We start from the raw sequence: 22,653 nt of genomic DNA on the forward strand, positions 1-22,653 counted from the left end.
CTGGTGGCTGAGTTATAACACTAAAAAATTGGCAACATTGTGTTATTTTCGGAGTTGCTGTTAGCTTTCCTCAGAAACATACTTTAATTTAACAATCGTAGCCTTGAATAAAAGAGAAAATAAAAACTGTCTGTAAACAATTTTACATACAGATTTATTATGTTTAGCATACAAATATTACAGTTACAACCCTACTACAACTTTTTAAAATATTTTATTCAAGTACTTTTAGGTATTTTATTTTAAACTTTACTTTTTACGTGTTACCTATACTTAGTTAAACGTCCTCCGTGAACAGGATATATCCAGTTTTGAAATATCATAATCCCACCCTCATACAGTCGTACTTAGTCAGGACTAGTGCACATGTGTCTTTTAAACACACTTGATAAAGTCTTTAATTATTTGTATAACGTTTGAAGGTAGATACACAGAAATGCCTAATTGTCCCTAATGTTTTGATAATAAGATTGATTTGCTGACGTGCATATTGTAGCATTCTTGGAAGTCCTATCAGAGCTAAACCTTGAATAAGCAAAACTGTTACTTCATTCAAACTTACCTCGGTGATCAATATGTAGACTTTTCTTGAGTATACCTTATAAAAAGACGGTCTGGAGAATTATCCATGGTGTCTGTAACAAACCTTTACTATTTGAAAGAAGCTTCTGTAAATTTGCAAGTTCCAAGCCAAGACATTGTTCCCCTAATAGAACAATACTGTAAAGAATTGACTTCACTAAAAGCGAAAACACAGCAGTAATGTTACAAACAAATCCAATATTAAGGTCAGCATGCCACAAGTTAGTTAACGACAAGCTCAACGTGTAAATGCAGAATATAGTTCCATGGAGTATTATTTTAAGAAAACAGTAACCAATCCCTTTCTTGACCACTTTATCGGTAATCTTTCGACAATGTTTGACGCACATGTAAAACAAGCAGCATCAATTCAGAAACTTATGTCATCAGACTCACACAAGAGTTTTCTATCTCTGATACCAGACAGGCTATAGATTTATACAGGGAAGATTTGCCAAATCCTAATATTTATGATGAAGAACCTCATCGATAGAAAATAAAATGACTTTCTATACCTTTCCAGAACAGGCTGACTGCTTAAAAGCGTGCTTCAGTGTACCAAATATATTTATGTTACTGAAACTCTTTGTCACACTGCCACTAAGTTAATGGTCACGTTCATATCAGCATTGAAACTGCATGCAAGTTATTTATGGAAAAGCACCTCAGAAGAATGGAACATGCTAACATTATATTTCAGTAGTGCATACATGCACGTATATGATAGCCAATGATTGAAATAGCTAATATACTATTCTTGTACAGAGTTGTTTAAATTAGTAATATAATTTAACAATTAATAACTAATCAGCATGTAGATAGTACAGTACTTTACTATAACATAATATATATGTATTTATGCTAATTTAAGTCTAAGTCCCCATTCAGTGTTACAACAGAATGAGGATTTGTTGACTTTTTATTGGATTTTTGTGTATTTTATGTGAACAGCCATGCAATTGTTTAAACTATGTTTCGTGCAAAATTGTTTCCAGATTTAATCTTGTAACACCTTTTTTTTTCAATTTTTCTGGGGAGCATGCCCCCAGACTCCCATAGCATTAGCATGCTGATTGTGCTTGGCACAATATGTATTGGATTTTGATCTCACAAATTAGAATCCCATTTCAAACATTCTGCGTACGGGCCTGATATATATATATAAATAATATTTTTGTTAACGTTTTAGTTAAAATGTGGTTTTTTCCTTCCATATATTTAGAAGGAAAAAAAATTAACGATACTTCCTGTAACAGTTCTAACACTAGATGAACTTTGAATATAAAGGATAAAGATAATTACAGCTTCTCGTTTATAGATTAGCTAAAAATTTTATTGTAAGAATGTGTAGAAAAATGTTCGGTTATCAATTATACGGATGCTTCCCAGTGGCACAGCGGTATGTCTGCGGATTCACAACGCTAGAATTCTGGTTTCGATACCCGTGGTTGGCAGAGCACAGATAGCCCATTGTATAAGCTTTGGGCTTAATTACAAACAAGCAAACAATTACACGGGTGGTACGCAATAAAAGGGTTTCACAAAGTAGCCATCGTTTTGAAATATTCATTGGTATACCTTATTTCTGTCTGTTTCACTTATAATGTCATAAATATCATGTTCCAGCTTTTCTGACACCAAAAAGTTCGCATATTTACATTATTGACTTTTTGGACTATTTAAGAATTCTTTATGACAGTAGCTTGAAATGGAATTCTGGTTACAATATCGTGTTTGAATTGAATGGGAAATTTGATTTCTTATTTTGAATAGGGTTGACGTGTAACTTTCGCATTTTGCACAACGTATTCTTTGGTCTTTATGAGTCGATTGACAACTTTTTGTTAGTTCTTATCCTTATTGATGAGTTGAAAAGTAGTGTTCGTTGTTTTTATTCTTATTTTGTTTTACACAGAAACGACAAATCAGAAAACCCTTTTCAGTGTGATATAAGTACAATATAATACACACGCCTTTGCTTACCTTACTTTGATTACAAACACTTTTTTTTCCTACTACATTATTTCGAGAAAACAGAAGAGATGAGAATGACAAAGCCTAACAAGTAAAATTTCAAAAGATTAACCTGATTTTTACGCAATCATAAATGCTTTTATTTTATTTTTCATGCACATAATGTATTTAACATTCATATGTTTTGAACATCAAGCAAGTGTTTTACTCATATGTAATAACTTTAATTTACGTTCACCAGTTTTGTCCATTAAATCACGCATCTCTGTTTTGAATAAATTCAACTTAAAATTAGTTATATAAACAAGAGATAACATTAATTGTACGAATCAAATTCATCCACGTTGTCAGTTATCTTCCTTTCGAAATGATAGTTTACTTGTGGCAACAATGGCATGTAACTTTGGTTTCAAAAATTAGGGGACGTACATTTTTGGTAGATGGAGCATGGGGATAAATTATTGAGAAATACAAAATATTTATTACTGCTGACAGTATCAAACAAGGGAAGATTTTTATAAAACCTATAGACCTAACGTAACGTTTTATAAGGAGTAATGCTGAAGTACGTCTTTATTTTCTTGTGTGTCTAATAGGAATCAATGTTTTAGTGATAAGTGTTAATTTGTCATTTTAAAAACTAATAATATTGATACCGACCTACCAATAAATTTCCTGGTTACCTTTACAGCTAGTTCACTTCTACAAGCCATCGTGTCAATAATATTAAAAATGACGTCAAACTCTCAGCTACTTCAAGAGAGCCACATAGGACTTTTTCGACCTTTAGTCATGACACTAAAGATATTTGTGTTTAGTTTCAATAGCCAGTGTGTAATAGAGTCAAAAACTGTTTCAAAACAGGGTTCGTAAATTTACAGCACTGTACTTACACATTCAGTGTTCCATGATGTCTCACCTTTAACGTTCTGGCACACAAACCATATTTTCTTAAGAAGTTCCATTCTTTCAGTTACGTCAGTACCTACCTTTGACCTTTTAGTACCTTAAGAAACTCCAATCCATAACTTTGAGGTACCTCTCAACCAATTTGTATACCACCTTAATATTAACACGACTCAGAGGCGACATATGGTCATCTCAACCTTTGTGGCCTGAATGTGGATGACGTATCTTCGTCATGAATAACATGATCTTGAATGTGGAAAAGTCACTTCGAGATTACTTTAAGTACTTTTACGGTTTCAGTGTAACTGACACTTATAATGTAACAGCGTCTAAAATAATAAATGCAGTGATCCTGTGCATGTTATTTACCATGTTTCGTTTCGTGAATTTATGTTTCGCATTGAGAGAAAAATTCAAATCTTTCACAAGGATTTGACGGTCCGCAAAACTATCAAGTTTCAAACTTTGAAAGAAGTATTCGAAGCCCGCCAGAGGGTTGACAAGTTAAAATTAGCGTGGGCTAATACTTCCTTCCCAAATTGTTTGCTGCTTTGATACATAAGTATTATTTACTTTAAGAATAACAAGAATTTGTAATACTTTGTTTTCTCCAACAATTAATCTTTGGAGTTTTATCTTCAATATTACTGGTATTTCTCGTTTCTTCTTCGTGTTGCTAGTAATATCTCCTTCAGCCTCCTCAATACGAGCAGCAGCAAGAAACTGTGTACTTGCAGTGAAGACTTACGTCATGTCTAGTATTTACACTTTTGCCAGAAACACAAGTTATTCTAAATTTAATCCAAAACTCGCCATGTTCTACTGATGGTGAATTATTCGAATTACACGAGGCTTTCTGCTGAGGGCTATATATATTCACCTATGTCATTGTGATCGAGATGAATCCAACCGCAGCGACAGCAATATTCGTGTAAAATAATTATTTCTAATTAAAAAAAAACCCGCATTGTTTGAGAAATAACAATATTTTTCGCCGTTAAGATTATCTATAATTTTATCTTACTAAATATTTATCCAATGTAAATATTAAAAAAAAAGATGTTCAGCTTTATATTCCTTACAGTTTGAAGTTCAGAATTGGAACCAGCAGACTGCAGTTACACGAACTAAACGAAGAAAAAAAACGGCAACAGGATTAAATCGTTTGTTTGTAATTAAGCACAAAGCTACACAATGCGCTATCTGTGCTCTGCCCAACGCGGATATCGAAACCCGGATTCTAGCGTTGTAAGTCAGCAGACATACCGCTGTGCCACTGAGAGGGGGGCAATTAAATCGTTTTCCTCAGCCTAAAATTTCACTTGCCACGCTTTTGTACTTTTCTGATTCTAATGTTTGTCAACCAATAAATCAAATAATTCTATAGGAAAAGTGTAAACTTTACCGTTATAATGGCACAGTGTTACATGTATACAATTTTCAACATTTGGAAGAAAAAAAAAGCATTGACATTTACCTAGTCCTTTTTCCTATTTCTTTAATTATAAGTTTGTGAAAATTAGTTTTATGAAATCAGTGAATGCGGATTTTTAACATATGTTCAAAACACACATATATTTAAAAAGAAAGTAAAATCAAGCATCATAAAATAATGAGCTAATGTTTCTGTGATTGTTTTACAACTTTAAAATTTTGGGCAGAATATAATTTGTTTGTTTGTAATTAAGCACAAAGCTACACAATGGGCTATATGTGCTCTGCCCACCACGGGTATCGAAACTAAGATGCTAGCGTTGTAAATCCGCAGACATACCGCTGTGCCACTGGGGGACGAATATAATTTGTTAAAAATACGATTCAAACTTTTTTTTAGAAAAAAAAACATTCTAAAAGTGAGTCAATGTTCAACAAATTTTGATGTGGCCAATTTCATTAATATCTTTTCTAAAGTTAATCATATTTTTATAGCTTAATATAGTCAGATTGCGTTATTTTCCACACCTTCATCTTATGTAAAATAAGTTCAAACATTAACCCAATATTTTATCATTAACTAGTTTTTATACACCTGTTCGAAACAAATAAAACGTTTCGTAAAACTGTGTTGTCATGGTTACGTGTCCCGATTGTCATATCTTTCACGCAGTTATTGCTAACAAGTACGTGTAACGCAGGTGATTTCGTGTTGTACAAGCCTTTACCGTGTTTGTTACTTGACGAGCTCTTCGAAACGTCCGATACACTACGTGTTAGCTAAGTTACTTTTTCTATAATTTCAAATATTGTTACGTCTCTGTGTTCGTTTGTTAATTTTCCGTAGAAATTCTTTCCGAGAACTTCAGCGATACAAGTCCTTTCTTAAATAAAACTAGTTTATTCTTTCTCAATTCAACTTTGCAATATACCTAATTTCCACAGTCACTTTCACTTAACACACACGCTATAATTCACCACGATTCACTCTCTTTACTACCCGCACTTGACTCAATTGTCTGTCTCTGCAATTCTATTCCGATTAATTGTCTCGCTTTATCTGGCGCACTTGTATACAAGAATAGAGGGCGTGTAGAAAAGACTAGAGGTGCCATGAACAGACATGATCCTTCTAGAATCTCATGGCGTGTTACTAACGTCACGAGACTTCCGCTGTCGTAACAATATATATGTTTTAACATTTTTCAATTTGGAAAATGAACTTACGATATTTATATATATATATATATATATTCAAACGATTACAGTTGAAAGTTTACTACTTCTCATCTATAGTTGAGGAAGTGATGCAATAGAAGTTATATTTTTAATTTCTTAAGGTATTAAAGAGTCATTATTGGTAGTTTATAAAATTCAAATAATTATAAAGTTTTATTACTTTGTTTTCTCACTACAAGCACAGTACTGAAGTTTTAGAAAACACGAACATAAAATATACGTATTTTTCAATGATTATCGAATTGAAAGTATTATTTAACTTTTACAAATAAAATAAGTTATCATAATCTCTCGTACGATCTAAAACATTTATTATAAAAATCGGTGATGTGTTGTCTCTTTAGACTAGTTAATACAAACTCTTCGAAACGTATGCACCCTATACGTCAGACACATTCTTTTCGAAAACGTGAGGCATAGCTTTTGCAGTTGTTCTATTATATAATACTGTATTTAGTAGCTCCATGATAAATATCACACAGTTAAAGTAGTTTATTTCACGTGTTACAAAATAGTTTAGGATGAATAATAATGGTGTCTATCAACTTATCTTTTTGTTATTATACCTTTAAGATTTGAAAGTTTTGCTACGTATGTTTTTCCAGAGTAAACAACAAAAAAGAAGACACTTAAAATGGTGTGCCCTTCTGATAGAAGGATACTGATTGATTAAAGGTGCACAGCTCGAGCATGTGGTTGGAGAGTATTTTGGCGGCTAGCAGCATCGCGCTGTTCTGTTTTTAACTTTGACATTAAAAATATTAGTGTTTCGTTTGAAAAATAATTTTGTGAAAAAACAACAACTAGATTTTCACAAAAACAAAATTGGCCTGGCATATGAACAGCATTCTGCTGGTATTGTCATAATCGATAGTACATTAGATTTACTTTTGTGGAATAGAAACTGGGTTGCTTAAGTATAGTCCGTAAGTTCCACCGTAGTACTTACTCATCACAACCAAGTACTATTTTCTTCAATTTTTCAGACATTAATTTAACAATATACATTTTATCACTTTAACAATATATGTTTTATCCTTTAATTTAAGAGAAAGAGAGAGAGAAAAAACATAATAATTTACTACCATATCAGCTAGTCATAAAACACAAAAAAGTATAACGATACATGACTAATTCAATGTCAACGCCATTATAGGTATTGTTTCACAGACAGTTAATTTTATTCTTTACGACTTGAATAAGCATTATTTATTTTTTCCTAAAAAAAGATATTATAAATATCATAAAACAAATCGTTAAAACTCCTTAATTACAAAATTAAATGAATTACAACAAAGGAACTAATTGTAACTCTTTCACTTGAAATTGCAAAGTAGCCACAAAGAGATATCTTATGATCTGTTATAAATTGGACACCATTTTAGTAAACCCATCACGTCCCAGTGACTCCACTCGTTAAAGGTATCAATAATTTATCATTCACTAGTGCACTAGGTCAGTCAGTTGTTCATACAAAATGTTGATCTACATTAATCTGTACAAGAACATCCTGATATTTCTCATCATCGATACAATTAATGCCAAAAGAAAAGAAAAAAAATCTCACATAAAACACAACTTTTAAGTATCCAGAAATGTCATTTGATACACAATGACACATAAGTAGAAAGAAACAAACACTATTCAGGTTTTTGAAACTATTTCATACAGAACCCACCTATCATAATATTGGAATCAGTTTAATTACTCCATAATGCCTTACAAACACACTATTTTATTATGTACAAGTAACAAAGGGATTATTCTTACATACAATATAAATTACAAATGTATGTATACATGCATGTTTGTATATACATACATACTTAGTGTAATCCCTCACTAAAATTTTATTACAGGAACTTAGCCATACTATGTATGATACATATAATATTACAAGTTATAAAACTAGTAATTTTCAGATATTTAAATAAACCACTACATTGTTAAAACATATATATATATGCATGTTTGAGATTAGAAATGAACAGAAATAAGAGTCAATGTTTAATAGCTCTATTTTGTTTTGTCTTTCAACAAAGTTTCAATTAGGATTAAACAATATAATATTATAATTTGTTAGTAATGTTACTTGGTAGTCTCTATGCTAAAATAGTGACTAATTGGCCTAATTTGATTTGTTTTGTTTTTGGACACTTTCCTTGTTTTACGACCAGATATGCATGATTTAGATTTTAAGATAATTTGAGATTTTTGAATACCTGAATGGCAATTTGAGTTCAAACTAGAAAATACTACACCACAGTCTGGCTCATTTTCTACTGTTAACTTTTTGGGCATTTCATTAACTTTGAGGTCTAAGTTTATGTTTTCAGCAAGAACGTCCACTTTAGTTGAGCAGCTTTTTGTCAACTCTACTTCATCAAGATTCAAACTTCTTCTTGTTTGCTTCAGAGGAAGAGCAGTTGGAGACACAACATTTAGTTTCACTGGAGAGAGTACACGAGAGTGTTCTGGACTTTGCACCACCAAGACGTCTTCAGAACCACTTAGGTTTTCTTGGTCTTCTGAAACCTCATTTAACAGCTTGCGTTTTCTAACTAGTTGGGATTTCTTGTCTGTAGCAGTATCTACTGCTGTTGAAAACACTTCAGTAGGTGTTTTATCCAAGGACGGCAGACTACTCTTAGAATGGGGTGTTGTTGTTACTTTTGAACAACTTTTACTTCCTAAGTTTTGTGAAGTTCTGGGAGAAAACCATTTAGTGATGGTTAGAGGGGTTCTTGCAGTCTTGGCATCTTCCAAAGATTTGGGAGTTCTTGGAGAAAACCAACTGGAAATAGCTGGAGAGCTATTGATATTTTTGCTGTTTCCAGGAGTTTTGGGAGTTCTTGACAAAACCCCAATATTAGAATCAGGAGAAAAGGTACAACTTTTCCTGTGGTTTACTGGTGTGGATGGAAGATTCATTTTATCCAGAAAACTGGGCTTTTTGATAACTGGCAAAAAATAGTATGTACAATTATATGGAAAAATATCTATCTGAGGAAAAAAGTACTATAATAATTTTCTAATATTTTAAGGGTAAAACACATAACAAAAACAATTTTGTTGCTAATAGTCAGTAACTGGTTTTACAAAGACATAAAACATAATATACTGTCTCTTATTACCTAGAACAATTTCCTTTTTGAATTAAAATTGACAAAGTTAATACAGTGCCAAAATAATAAACCTTAATCTGTAGCATACTCTGAGGAAAAAAAAAAGATAAAAGTTATAAATCTAAAAAACCAATAAAGATATTCATAATTTGTTAGTTGGACTAAGTTGCCTACATTTATTTATGGAATGAGTTTTTCTGGGTCAGTTGGCTCCAACTTAGAGCAAGTGTTTCTAGACATTGAAGAAGCTTAGTTAAAAAATACTCCAGTTTAAACTTGACAATGACAAATGCTGAAGTTACAGTTTATGTTTCATATTTAAGATTTGTCTGACAAACTTAAATTTAATAATCATCAGAGAAAAGGTAAAAACAACATAATTTAGTGATATTTTGTGGTAATACAAGTTACAGCTGCATGTGTATGTCTCAAATTTCACACTTGTGCAAGTGGTAATCAACTCTCATTCAAAATACACACATACACATAAATATGATTTTTTTTCATATAACTTAAATTTATGAAGTGTTAAACTATGATTTCAGAAAGTTAGTCTACCCATCAATTTCATAACCAATGACTAAGTCATGTGAAAAACATGCCCTGGATAGGTCTCAGAAAAAGGGCCTACTTTAATTATAAGATACATGCAATACAGAAAAACTAAATTTGTAAAATGGTTACTGCTATAGACATTAATATTTGATGACTTACAATAAAAGATTATTAAGTATATGCTTTTCATGGTGGCTTGTGCTTTTATACCTCATGTCACAGAGAAAAGCTTCTGTTCGTTTATACCAGCTTAATATTGTATTGCTATTTCTACTTAAGTTTTATTACAGAACATATTTACTTAGTTTTAAATCATCCAATATTTCATTGTAGCCCTCACCTGTTACAAACAATCAACTTTATTAAACCTGATAATCACCAGAAGAAGTGGACATATTTTACTTCAAACACATCAACCAGTTAAAAGATAATTTCAATATAATTACCCGATGAATCAATTTTCTCTGCTCTTCCTTCAATGATGTGAGTGCCATTTTCTGAGCATGAATACTGCTTTTCTACATTTTCATGGATATTCCAAAACAAAACACGGTCATCATCTCCACAAGTCACTATCTGCAATTACAAATTGGTTTAAAAAAAGATATTCAAGCATAAAATTTGAGCAAAGGATAATTCACACATGTACTTTTAAAAGTTTCAAAAATAAAATTTGTTTAAAACTTTGTGGTCTTTGAAAACTATGATAACCAAAAAAAATATGAGGATTATACTACAAGAATTACAGGCAGTGTATCGACAATCAGACAGGACATAACATATCTTAGAGATTTACAACACAATATATTGCACCTTACGGCTAGAACAATAATTTTAAGTACAATCAATAAAACTTAATTTTTTTAAAAGTACAACTAAAATTTGTTAAGGATCTCTAACATATTTCATATTACTCATCACCTAGCAAAGATCCCATTTGTGTGTATACTTTGGTATAAACAAATCCTACATGGTATCTTAAAAAATTGCCAAACTCTCATAAGTACCACTGACCTACATAACTTTTTGATAAAAATAACCTACACAAAAATGACAAAGTAGTAGTATAATGTGAAATAATCATGACATTTCATGGCACAACCGAGTTATTTGATTTGTATTTATTTATTTTTCAAACAAATTAAAACTTTACATGTTTCTTTATTTGTGCTAGTGAAAAAAGTGTAATCAAAAATAAAACATAATACACCCACCTTAGAAAAATCATTTGGACTCCAAGCTACAGTGGTAACTTCTGCCCTGTGACCACATAGTCTGCTAATTGGAGCTCCCGGAGAAGAAACCTGTTTATCAATCAACTGATCACACTTCTTATTTATACTGAAGAATTCTGAGACTTTAAAAAAAATTCTATAATAGCCACAGAGTAGCACATAAAATGAACCAGCACTTTCCACCACTTGGGATTTCTTCTTTAGAACTAATCAAATATAATTTTATATTTCTGTAGTTTCATTACCGCACAACAAATATAAAGCAACAAATAAATTAGACTGTTTTCACAACAATGAATATTAAGATTTGTGAAAATTCAAGTACCAATTGTTATTAAAACAGCAGCATATTATGTCAAAACAAATTATCTGTATCAACAGTCTGTGGTCTCAAATACACCTATGTCATGGTATAGAAAGAAAACAGCACCATTTTGGTATTATCAGAGGCTGATTGTCTGTCTGCATTACATTAACACTTTGAAAAAATACGCAAAAACTAATGTTGTATACACACATACATGCACACACAATAAAAAAATTCATAAAACATGTACCTAAAAATGTTCATGACTTAAAAAATAACTAAGATTACAGACATCTATATAGCTTGCAATTCTTAAAATACAAAATCCATGATCAAATGGACCCGTGTGACACTTTTCTGTTTCTGGTAATAATGTCAGTTCTTACTTTTCTGTGCCAAAAAGGATAAGAAAGGTACTGGTACACCTTAAAAGTTAAAAAATCACCTTTGAATGAAGACATTTTAGTCAAGGTCGCTTTACAGCTACCTTTGAGATTGTGTCAACATTTAAGTACAGTCCAATAACAACACTGAGTCGTGCATCAGTGATCACACATTAACATACATTACCATTAAATAACCCTTCAAAGTTAAACAAGCCCAAGTTTTACAACTATACAGTTTGAGCTAACAAAAACATTAGCAATACCATATATATTTTATATTCATGTTTATTTTAAGTTGAGACTTATATTTAGAATCAATTTACATTCTTATCAAAGAAAATTCAAGTAAATTATAATTTTCAGATGCAGCTTTCCTGGACTACATGAAAAGCTTATACAATTTTCGTGCAAACCTTTGAGGTGAAAAATGTCTATATCAGTCTTATTAACCAAACTGATTTGGTTATAGAACTAAGAAAATATAGAATATAGTGATTAAGTATAATATTTGCTTTAACTTGTTTTTACATATACATACATACATACATATAATTTTAGGATAAAAAAGGACCTGTTGGTCCATCTAGGCCTTCCAATCCACTAATCTAAAGTTAAAAAATAACACACTCAATGTCAGCCCTTATCATTCAAATATTTATCGAGGCTTCCCTTAAATTAATTTACATCCATCAAATCTGAAAGCAACTTGTTCAAAAGGCCAACCACCCTGTTTGAAAAATAAAGGTGTCTTAGCTGAAGATATATTAATATGCATAAACAATATCAATTCCATTGATTATCTTAAACATCTCAATTGAATCCCCTCTAACTCACCTATTGTCAAATGAAAACAATTTCTTTGATCTGAACCTGTCCTTATATGACAGCTTTTCCATCTCGAGTATCATCCTAGTAGTCCTCCTACAAACCATTTCCAACAATTCATTGTCCTTCCTAACATAAGTAGACCAAGACTGAACACACACATACTCCAAATTTGGTCTAACCAATGATCTGTGCAATGTAATTATAATTTCTTTAGACTTAAACTCAATATTTCTGGAGATACAACCTAAAATCCTATTTGTTCTACCACTAGCAACAGCACACTGCTTGGATGGCTTAAGATACTGATCAAGCATTACACCAAGACCCTTTCTGTCATGACACTGATAAAGTTATTCCCATCCAAATTATACTTATAATTCAAATCATGATATCCCATATGCATTATTTTGCATTTATTATAACTGCAGTCTGCTGTTTATTTGCCTAACTTGCCAAATAATCAAATTATTTTATAAAGTAGCAACATCCTCCTCACAGCCAGCAATACCCAAAACTGTAATCAGCCAAATTTTGAAATTTGTTAAATAACTCTGCAAACATCTTTTATCAGACTTTGAAAAGCTTTTCCCACCACAATTAATATAATACTGATACAATTTTTATCATCTCCTTCGAAAGGAGTAGTAACACTAGCCAACTTACAATCTTCTGGCACCTGCCCATTAGAAAAACTAACATGTCTCACAATAGTCTAAACCCAGCTCACATTCTACCTGAAAAAGTTATTTCTATAGGTCTGGGGGATAAGTTAGCAAATTGGATAGAACAGTGGCTGGATGGAAGAAAGCAGAGGGTTGTTACAAATAGAGTTCAGTCAAACTGGGTTAATGTCACAAGTGGGGTACCTCAAGGCTCAGTCTTAGACCTTTGCTCTTTTTTTATTTCCATCAATGATGTAAATGAAGGAATAGTTAATAAGTTACTTACATTTACAGACAATATTAAGGTCTTGGGTGTTACGAGCTGTGAAGAAGATGCTGCTGATTCACAAAAGGATTTAGATCATTTAGTGAGTTCGGCAAATAAATTGTAGATGGGTTTTAATTATAACAAATGCAAGATAATGCATGCGAGTTATCATAATTTGAATTATAAGTATAATTTGGATGGGAATAACTTTGACAGTGTTATGAAGGAAAGGGGATCTTGGTTTAATAGTCAATCAGTCTCTAAAGCCATCCAAGCAATATGCTGTTGCTGGTAGTAGGGCAAATAGGATTTTAGGTTATATCTACAAAAACGTTGAATACAAGTCTAAAGAGGTTATAATTTCATTGTACAGGTCACTGGTTAGGCCACATTTGGAATACTGTGTTCAGTCTTGGGCTCTTTACCTTGGGTGTGACATTGAATTGTTGGAAAGGATTCAGAGAAGGATTACTAGAATGGTGTCAGGGATAAATGGGTTGTTGTACGAGGAGAGGCTAAAATCTCTGAAATTGTTTTCTCACGAAAAAAGAAGAGTTAGGGGGGATCTGTTTGAGGTGTTTAAGATTGTAAAGGGAATTGATAGTGTTGATGCATCATCTTTTTTTTCATATTTAACAGTGAGAACAGTAGGATTAGGGAACACAAGTATAAATTTTGGCAACGTTGGAGTCATCTGCAGCTAAGTCAGTTTCATTTTTCTAACAGGGTGGTTGGACTTTGGAATGGGGTGCCTTCAGATGTTTAAGAAAAAGCTTGATAAGTATATGAATGATAAAGGCTGGCTTTAAGATTTTTTTTATTACTTTAATTTAGTTTAGAGGATGAAACAGACAAGATGAGCCAATAGATCTTGAGTTGTCCCAAAACATCATGTTATGAAACATAACTTGTTTTTCTCCAACATACTATATATACCAAGTGCTGAAATGCAACATTTTTCTATAACATACTTCACATAGGAAGTGCTGAAACACAACATACTATTCTCCAGCATATTGTACATACAAAAGAAAGAGGTAACAAAGAGTAGATTTTGACTTTCAAAGGTTCAGAACACATTACCATAACTACAAATTTATATTTGACTGAAAACCCTTTTATTTTACAGGCAATCCATATACGTATTTTAAAACTTTTCTATAAAGATTTTATTTTATAAAACTGTAAATTTTATTAGTTTTGACTTGAAAAACACAGAATACAGTTTTACTGTGATAATGATCATTGGTGTACATAAAAATAACTTTTTATCATACCAAAATTATACAAAAGCCAACTTTTTTCTTTAATTGTTAATCTGAAGGTTTCATTTAATATGCATAAGTCTTACACCTATTTCATATTCACTTATAAATACATATATATATATATTTTACATTACTTTTTGGTGACCATACTTGCCTGTTCAAGAAGTTAGGTAAGCCAACAAAGCCTAATGTAAATAAAAACTAACACAACAGCCTTTCTGATGAAACAAAACTTGATACAGTCAAATACAAAATGACTTAACTACAATTTCACTAAGCCTACTTCAACTTGTTCCTCAATAAACATTTTTGTCTTATCACACTGCAACATTAAATAAAAAGTAATAAGCTAAAACAAGCTTTAGAAAAATCAGGGTTGTAACTGTGATGGAAATTGTTCACAAACATTTTTTTTTTCTAGCAACATATCACCAGACTAAGCTTTATCACTTTGTTCCAATCGCTACACAAATCTCCACTGAATTGGAAGTTAAATTAGCTTATACATTTGAAAAGAATAGAAGACAAGCTCTCATTACATGTTTTATACCACTAACCTATGACTTCTTGAAGCTAAGAAATAGGAGTTAATATTACACCATCACAAGCAAGGTTGAAAAATAGTGATTGACTAAAAATAAATTGATAAAATTACACTTGTATTCAAGTTACAAGGTCAAATAGCTATATTTTTACTCAATACTATTATTTTCCTACTAGGGAGCTAAAAGTGCCATATTATACTACAAATTCATGAAATTCACAAAAACTAATGATTTCATTTGGACACTGAAATCAACCTAAAAATCTACATTCTTAATTTTATTATTTTTATGTATAAAATTATACACAATACTTTCTTGTTACATAAATTTTACCTGTCAAGTTAATTCTTTAATCTGTAGAAGAAAGACTCCAAGTTTATTTTCTATGGTCTTTAAATTCAGTAATGTTATTTTTCCCTTGAGGCAGAATGCACCCATTTGAGTACGATAGTTACAAAAAATAACATGCTAATAACAAATTTTAAAACAATTCACCCTGGTATTCTATCAAAATTAAATCTAGGGTGGAGCTTCAAATTTCATAGGGAAAATATATTTGTAAGGCTTTATTCCTGTACTGTGTCTGTAGTGCTAAATAGAAAAACAATCTTTACGTTTGTTGATAGTAAAATGATTGTTCATTCTTGCATTATATTTTTTAAATTTTTAGAAGTCAATAAAGTATTGTACAGAATTAATGCTCATTATTCATGTCCACATTCTAAAATAACTTTTAAAAAATAATTTATTTACTTAGTAAATTACAATATTATGATATCTCAAACTTTTAGAAAATGATCTATATACTTCATTACACAATCTGCCTGACACATTAAATCATAGACTATTGATGAGCCAATCAGTCTGACATCACAATCACACAAACTATGGGTGAGCCTACAGCTTATTTGTGAGCCAATATGCCAGATATGTCACAATCATACATACTAAGGGTGAGCCCATCTCTCTGACACATCACAGTCATACACTGTTGTTGAACCCACACGTTTAGCATAAATGAATATTTTTACCTTTAATATCAAAATCCAAGTAATTTTTTTAAAAGGAACTGTTTGATAACACTAAGCAAACATACCTTCCAAATGTAACCCTTTTCATCACTAGAGCCACTTAAGAGATACTTTCCATCTTGACTTAGAACAGTTTTAACAAATAAAGTGGATGTCAAATGGCCATAGTAGGTAGCCACTATAAAAAAAAAGGGAAATTACAAACATAACAATATCAGAAACCTTACAATCATAAAGCATACTGTACTTAAAGATAAATTGAAAACTATACAGAAGTCAGAGAATTAAAGTTAATGAAGCAAGTTTAAAGATTTCTTGTTTCCTTGAGAAATATTCCAATAGATATTTAAAAAGCTGCAACATCTTACAATAGTTTCTAGTCTTAAAAACTTCATATAATGCCATTGGATAAACCCCTTACTTTAGGTAACACAGATACAGTTTGCTGTTGATGATTTTATTTTGTTAGCTACAGATTTAAACAAGTTCTCATATTTTAAAACATATTTTTAAAAAATGTTAAAATTAGTATGAGTGAGCAATAAGTTAAAAGTGATCATTTTCATTGTTTATTGTGTAGTTATTTGAAATAAAATAAATATGTAAAATGATAAATATTGCCATAGGTTGTTTTCAAAATAACAAAACATCTGAGACAGTGTAAAAATTTTGTAACAATAGAGGTTTTAGCTACTTAGGTATATAATACTGAAGTTTAAATAATTTTTCATTTACTTTCTAATAGCCTTCACATCTTAGAAACAATATTTTTAATAATCTCAAAATAAATTCTAAAGTTTTCAACAATGTTATATTCCATAATGTCATTGAAACATCATACTAACATGGCCATGGATCAAAGGATGAACAATTATACTGGTAAATTATACTGTCTGTGCAGCTGGCAAACAGACAGCTTCTGGAAGGATGAAGGGCAAGGCTAGTAAACCCTGTAATTTAAGAGTTCAAAGAATTAGTTAGATAGTGGAAAGTACCTAACAACTTAAATACACACCAAACAAAATATCAGTTGTTTTTCAACCAAACTTCTGTTATAATTTTTCTCTTTGAAAACATTTTTACATTTACTTTTAAAAAGTGCCACTGAACGTTTAAGAGAACTCAAAAGTTCAAAATGATTATCATTAAGCTCAAAATGTAACAAACTTACAAAATACATGTCTTCCCAGCAATTGTATATGAAGTAATTTAATTCTAAGACCCATGTGTTTAAAACTGAAGGAGTTAGTACATTACATCCAAATACCTTCATCTATAATTATGCAAAAAACACAAATATATATTGCATATAGTCATTATACAACTTTTTTTTTTTAGTGTAAGTAACATTAATTATTTTGTGAGTTAATATTTTATGATTGTTTAGTGTATTTTTTATAATAAGAGAGTTAAAAGCAAATGATTGTTAGAAGTTGTGTTTATAATTCATTGATGTTGAGTCTATCGATTTTTGCGTTCAATACATTGAAGTTGAGAATAGAGAGATTTCTAGAAGGTGGGCAGACAATTAAGTGACAAGCATGTAAATAGTGTGAGATGAGCAGAAACAGCAGACAGACAGAGCATACAAGAAAGTAAAGTCACGGTAAGTGGAAGTTCGGCCAAGGAAAGTTAAATGTAAAGTTAACTGCTGTAGAAGTGATAGGCCTAATGAATAACATAGGCCTAGCATTTAATATGTTAGAGTCAAACTAACAGTTTTAAAGGAGATAAGAAAAATAATTTATTCCATCAAAGTGTGGTTCTAAAGTAAATGAATCAGCCTGAGTGCATTTTGACAAAAGGAACAGAGGATATTTTGAAGAAAGAAGACTAAACAATTACTGGAAGAGCAGTATTCATCTGTGGTAACTCACCCCACAATTGTAAGTGAATTATACGCAGAATACTAGTGCGATAGAAATAGAGAAAGGTAGTTTGGTTTGTCAACAGAAATTCTAAAGCAACTGAACAGACCTCAGTGGACTTTTGACAAGAAGAAGAGAACTATATACAGTTTATGATATGCCTATAATATCTATAGTGTAAAGAATTTGTTGTACATACGTTTAACTTCTTCCAAATATATATATTATTTTGAAAACAAATGGAGAGCATGCTGTTCATTTATTGTCAAATTTATTGCCAACAAGTCATAGACACCTACTGTAGAAGAATCCTATGCCCAACAATAACAACAACACATTATATATATTTATACTATTAAGAAGTATAAGTAAGAGCCTTTAATTGACCATTGGTGAACATAACTTAACATCTGACACACATAATATTAAATTAAAAGAAAGAGCAAGTTGAAAATGGTAATAATGTAATGACTTACACGATTTACTAAAATGTAAAATCTGATACTAGTGCTAGTTTTAGTATTCCCAAAATTTTTTAAACCTCCAAATTTTCTTATTCATACAGAGTTGATGAAATCAAAATGTTAGATTTAATAAAATAATTGTTTACTTTTTAAAAACACGCTCATATAAGTAAAAAAATTCATGAACCAAAACATGTATTGAGTTAAAGCTTATGTTGTTTTTCCTGATAAAAAGAAAAGAGAAACTTAAAGTACCCTTCATTCTTTTTTTTACTTTTCCTATGTTTACCAAAAAATGATTTGATATAATAATGTTTGCTAATTTTATGTGTTCTGCATTTTATCAAAATACCTGTTCATGGTTATACATTTTAACTTCAATGTACACTTGCACTATAATATATTATTTAACTGTTTTTTACAGACTCTGTTAAGTTATCACAAGTTCTTACCATGTGTTTTTATGCTCTCTCCACAAAAAGGAAGTCTATACCTTGGAGTCGCTTCCTTCTTGTGTGCAGAATAAGTTTTCCTCAAATCCCACACTTTAATGACACTGTTAACAGAAAAATATGTATAGCTGTTGTACATTTACAGTATTCACAAAAAACACAAATGACAAAAGTCAGGAAAAGGAAAAATAATAAATAGCACATTACTCAAATATTCTAATGACAAAAATCAAAGAAAATGATACATAACTGAATAAAAAAAAACTTTTGAAATAAATATAGTTTCTTTACAAAATAAATTGAAGGCATCAACATTTTAAATTTCACGTGTCTCATTATTATAAGTTATTTTACTACCATACAGCCCATTAACTGTTTGAACTTTAACATAATAGGAGGCTGAATACAACAATAAAAATTATTTGCTTTTACCAAATTACAACAATATCCAAACTCATTCTTCTCCTCTAAGTAACAAATATAAAATTACCCCAAACCCTAACCTATTCTGTTGGTATAGAAGTAAATACAAAAATCTTTCCTTTATATGTTTCTTCAACACTAATGGTGATACAATAAAGAAAAAAATTTAGATAAGTATTATGCCAGGTATAATAAGCTGTAAGAAATAAAATATAAGTAAAAAAATAAAGGTAATTTAACATAACACATGTCTAAATTATTATTTTATCATCCCTTGAAAATTAATTATACACCAAAGAGACAAATAATACAAATTTAGAATACCCACAGTTTTACTGTGTATTGCTGTGCATACCTAGTTTCACATGCTATCAGAAAATGTGGTTAAAACCTGTTGTGAAATAGGGATTTAGATATAAAAATGTTCTTCCCTAAAAAGTAAAAAACTTGGCCAACTTCTGTCAAGCAAATTTGCTGGCAATTACAATCATGATCAGTGTATCAAAGTAAATGTAAAAATTATACTTCTTACACATTAGTAAAATTAAACAACAGCTTTCAACAAGATTAAAAGAACATTTTATAGTTTCCTCTAAAGATATTGAAACATGTGGTTAAACATAATCACTCCTTTGAGTTTCCAGATGTTGAAATAATTGATAATGAAAATAATATAAATTTTACATTTTTTTTTTTTAAGTCTCTACCTTTTATTATATAGCTTGTTTAAAAAAAAACAGAGAGGGGGAGGCAGGGCCTGGCAGGTGACACTTATTTTAAAAGTTTTTAATAAACCATTTGAGTAGTTCCTAAAACTTTGATTTTCAACCTACAAATTAGTTTTTCTTTCCTTTCCTCAAATTGCAACATTTGTTTTTCTTCTATGATAACAAATGCTCCAATGTTAAGAATGGCTAAATATTTAGTATTTTATTTTCTTTCTTTCTTTTTGGAGTTAGTTAATACTATGTATATTCTTATAAAGAAATAAAAGATAACCAAATTAAAGTTAAAATATTTGTTTACTCATTTATCACATTATTTTAATATCTATACAAAACAAAAAATAGCACATTAGGAACACATACACACAAAGAACTCCTCAAACTCAAAAAATTAACCAAATAATTTTAAAATATCTAACATTTATCAGCAACATCATTTTCAGCATAATTTGTTGTTTGGTCAGCTTTTGCTTTATTTTCTGCCTGAATTGATATGTCTGCACCAGAATAACATAAATTAAGCTTTTAATGTTAAAAGAATGATTATATAAATACATAATGGATATCAAAAACTTTAAAAGAGTTTTTGTTATTTCAGTTTGAACAAAGGGCATATTAAACATAATAATTAATTTACCCATCAGCTGTTCCTGAGGATACTAGCAGATTTTCATCTTGAAATACAAGGGAAGTTACACTATTCAAAGGGTTCTGAAAAATAAAACACAAATACGTATTCTGAAAGTTGATAACCATTTTCTAATGGTCATTCTTTTAATAAAAAATAATAATTTAAAACAAGCAAAATCTCATAAAAAATACTAAGCTGTTTTTTCAAACCTTGCTTAAACTTTTAGTAATTTATTATGTTAACTAATGTAAAAATATTACATACTTTCAACCAATGATTTCCTATAAAAAATAAAAATCAGCAACAACAGAATGATTTTTTTACTTTCTTATGAAGAGATAACCACTTAATTATCAAACATATATAAAGTTTTGAAACAATATTTGTGCAATAATACTAATAAATTTATTTTGGTACAGCATTTCGTCTCTAACAGTGAGACAATCATGTACAACCTTTAAAGTAAAAATATGTTCATATTACAAATACAACAGCCTTGAGGAACTGCCTGCATTCAAGTCTAAAGCCTAACAAGTTTTTATCACTAATTTTTGAAGTCCTCTAAAAATCATTAAGAGCCTTCTTTGTAACAAAACAATATCGATTTGGGAAGGTTTGTTTAAAATATTTTTGTCTGTCAAATCAGTTATATTATCCAGTCTTTCTGAAGTGACAAACTTTTCTAACAATTCCTCCATAATAACAAAGAGATCTACAATAATAAAATGTAACATTGGTTTATCATCTTGAAATTCTTAGAGAAAAAGTTCAATATCTCTTTTAACTGAGATAATAAAAAAAACTATGCTTTGGGGTGAAGAGATGGGAACTATCAGTACCATCAATTGACTTTAATTTTGGTGGGGTTTTCGGCACATTCATGCGTGTTTCAAAATAAGCGACCAGGAGCACTATTCCATAACAATGATGTTCTTCAGCCATTGGTGATTAATAACTTTGGTGGAAGGTCCAATCATCCAGCCTCACTTTTGAAGTCATCAGCTCTTGCTGGTGAACTGAGGTTTGTGATAACAGGGAAATAGCTTGTCAAACAGATCAGTGGCAGTAGCATGTCCTGAGAACTATGAATTGATGTATCGTGTGGAGTTTTTTCATACCAAAAGTGAGTATGAATGTCACATCTTGAGGGACTTGTCAAGCTTTTGTCAAACAAAGGAATATACCCATCATACTTTTGGACATTCTCTTTCAGTATGGAAGTGAAATATGGAGCTAATCCATGTACGAATAAATATGATGCTTGGTCTTCACCATATGTGAAAACTTTTAGACAATTTCACTATCAGGGAATGTACTCCTGAAAGGCTCTATGATCCTTTCATTTGAATTAAATGAACCATGGCAGTCAGTAGTTCTCAAGGTCCATAAAACTTCTGATATTAAAACATCAGTAAAAGAAACAAATGACTAGATGCAGTAGCAGTCATGCTGGTAGTTTTTTTTTTGTTTTTTTAAGATGACTGGTTCCTATTCAGGTGCTTTGAAAAAGGTGCAGATAATAGTATTGTTCCTGGATACTGCCTTCAACGATTTCATGTTTTCTGCATATTTCTTGCTTGATTCTCCCATGTTGCTGACATGAAATGAACTTTGGTATGGTTTACATCATGCTTTACCATGGCATGAAAAGCTTTCTAACCATTCCTGGTATTTTTTTAGTTGAAAACTAGCTTGATTTAAAACTACACTAGCCTGGCAATTTGCTAACCTGCAGGGGGATG

At 30.8% G+C, this 22,653-nt stretch overlaps 1 protein-coding gene across 1 annotated transcript in view; it reads right to left on the reverse strand.

The window, feature by feature from the left end:
- Positions 1-7,434: 7,434 nt before the first annotated feature.
- The window catches only part of LOC106461639 (denticleless protein homolog), a 32,765-nt gene continuing 17,546 nt past the window's right edge, over positions 7,435-22,653 (reverse strand). Inside the window, exons 8-14 of the mRNA XM_022388647.1 lie at positions 20,918-20,991; positions 19,133-19,236; positions 17,194-17,298; positions 16,414-16,526; positions 11,033-11,122; positions 10,265-10,394; positions 7,435-9,098 (exon numbers count right to left, since the gene is read on the reverse strand). Of these exons, the coding sequence (XP_022244355.1) occupies positions 8,227-9,098; positions 10,265-10,394; positions 11,033-11,122; positions 16,414-16,526; positions 17,194-17,298; positions 19,133-19,236; positions 20,918-20,991 (1,488 nt within the window). The 3' untranslated portion in view covers positions 7,435-8,226. The remainder of the gene's footprint in view (positions 9,099-10,264; positions 10,395-11,032; positions 11,123-16,413; positions 16,527-17,193; positions 17,299-19,132; positions 19,237-20,917; positions 20,992-22,653) is intronic.

The sequence above is a fragment of the Limulus polyphemus genome, unplaced genomic scaffold (genome assembly GCF_000517525.1).
Source record: "Limulus polyphemus unplaced genomic scaffold, Limulus_polyphemus-2.1.2 Scaffold1003, whole genome shotgun sequence".
Lineage (NCBI taxonomy): Eukaryota > Metazoa > Arthropoda > Merostomata > Xiphosura > Limulidae > Limulus > Limulus polyphemus.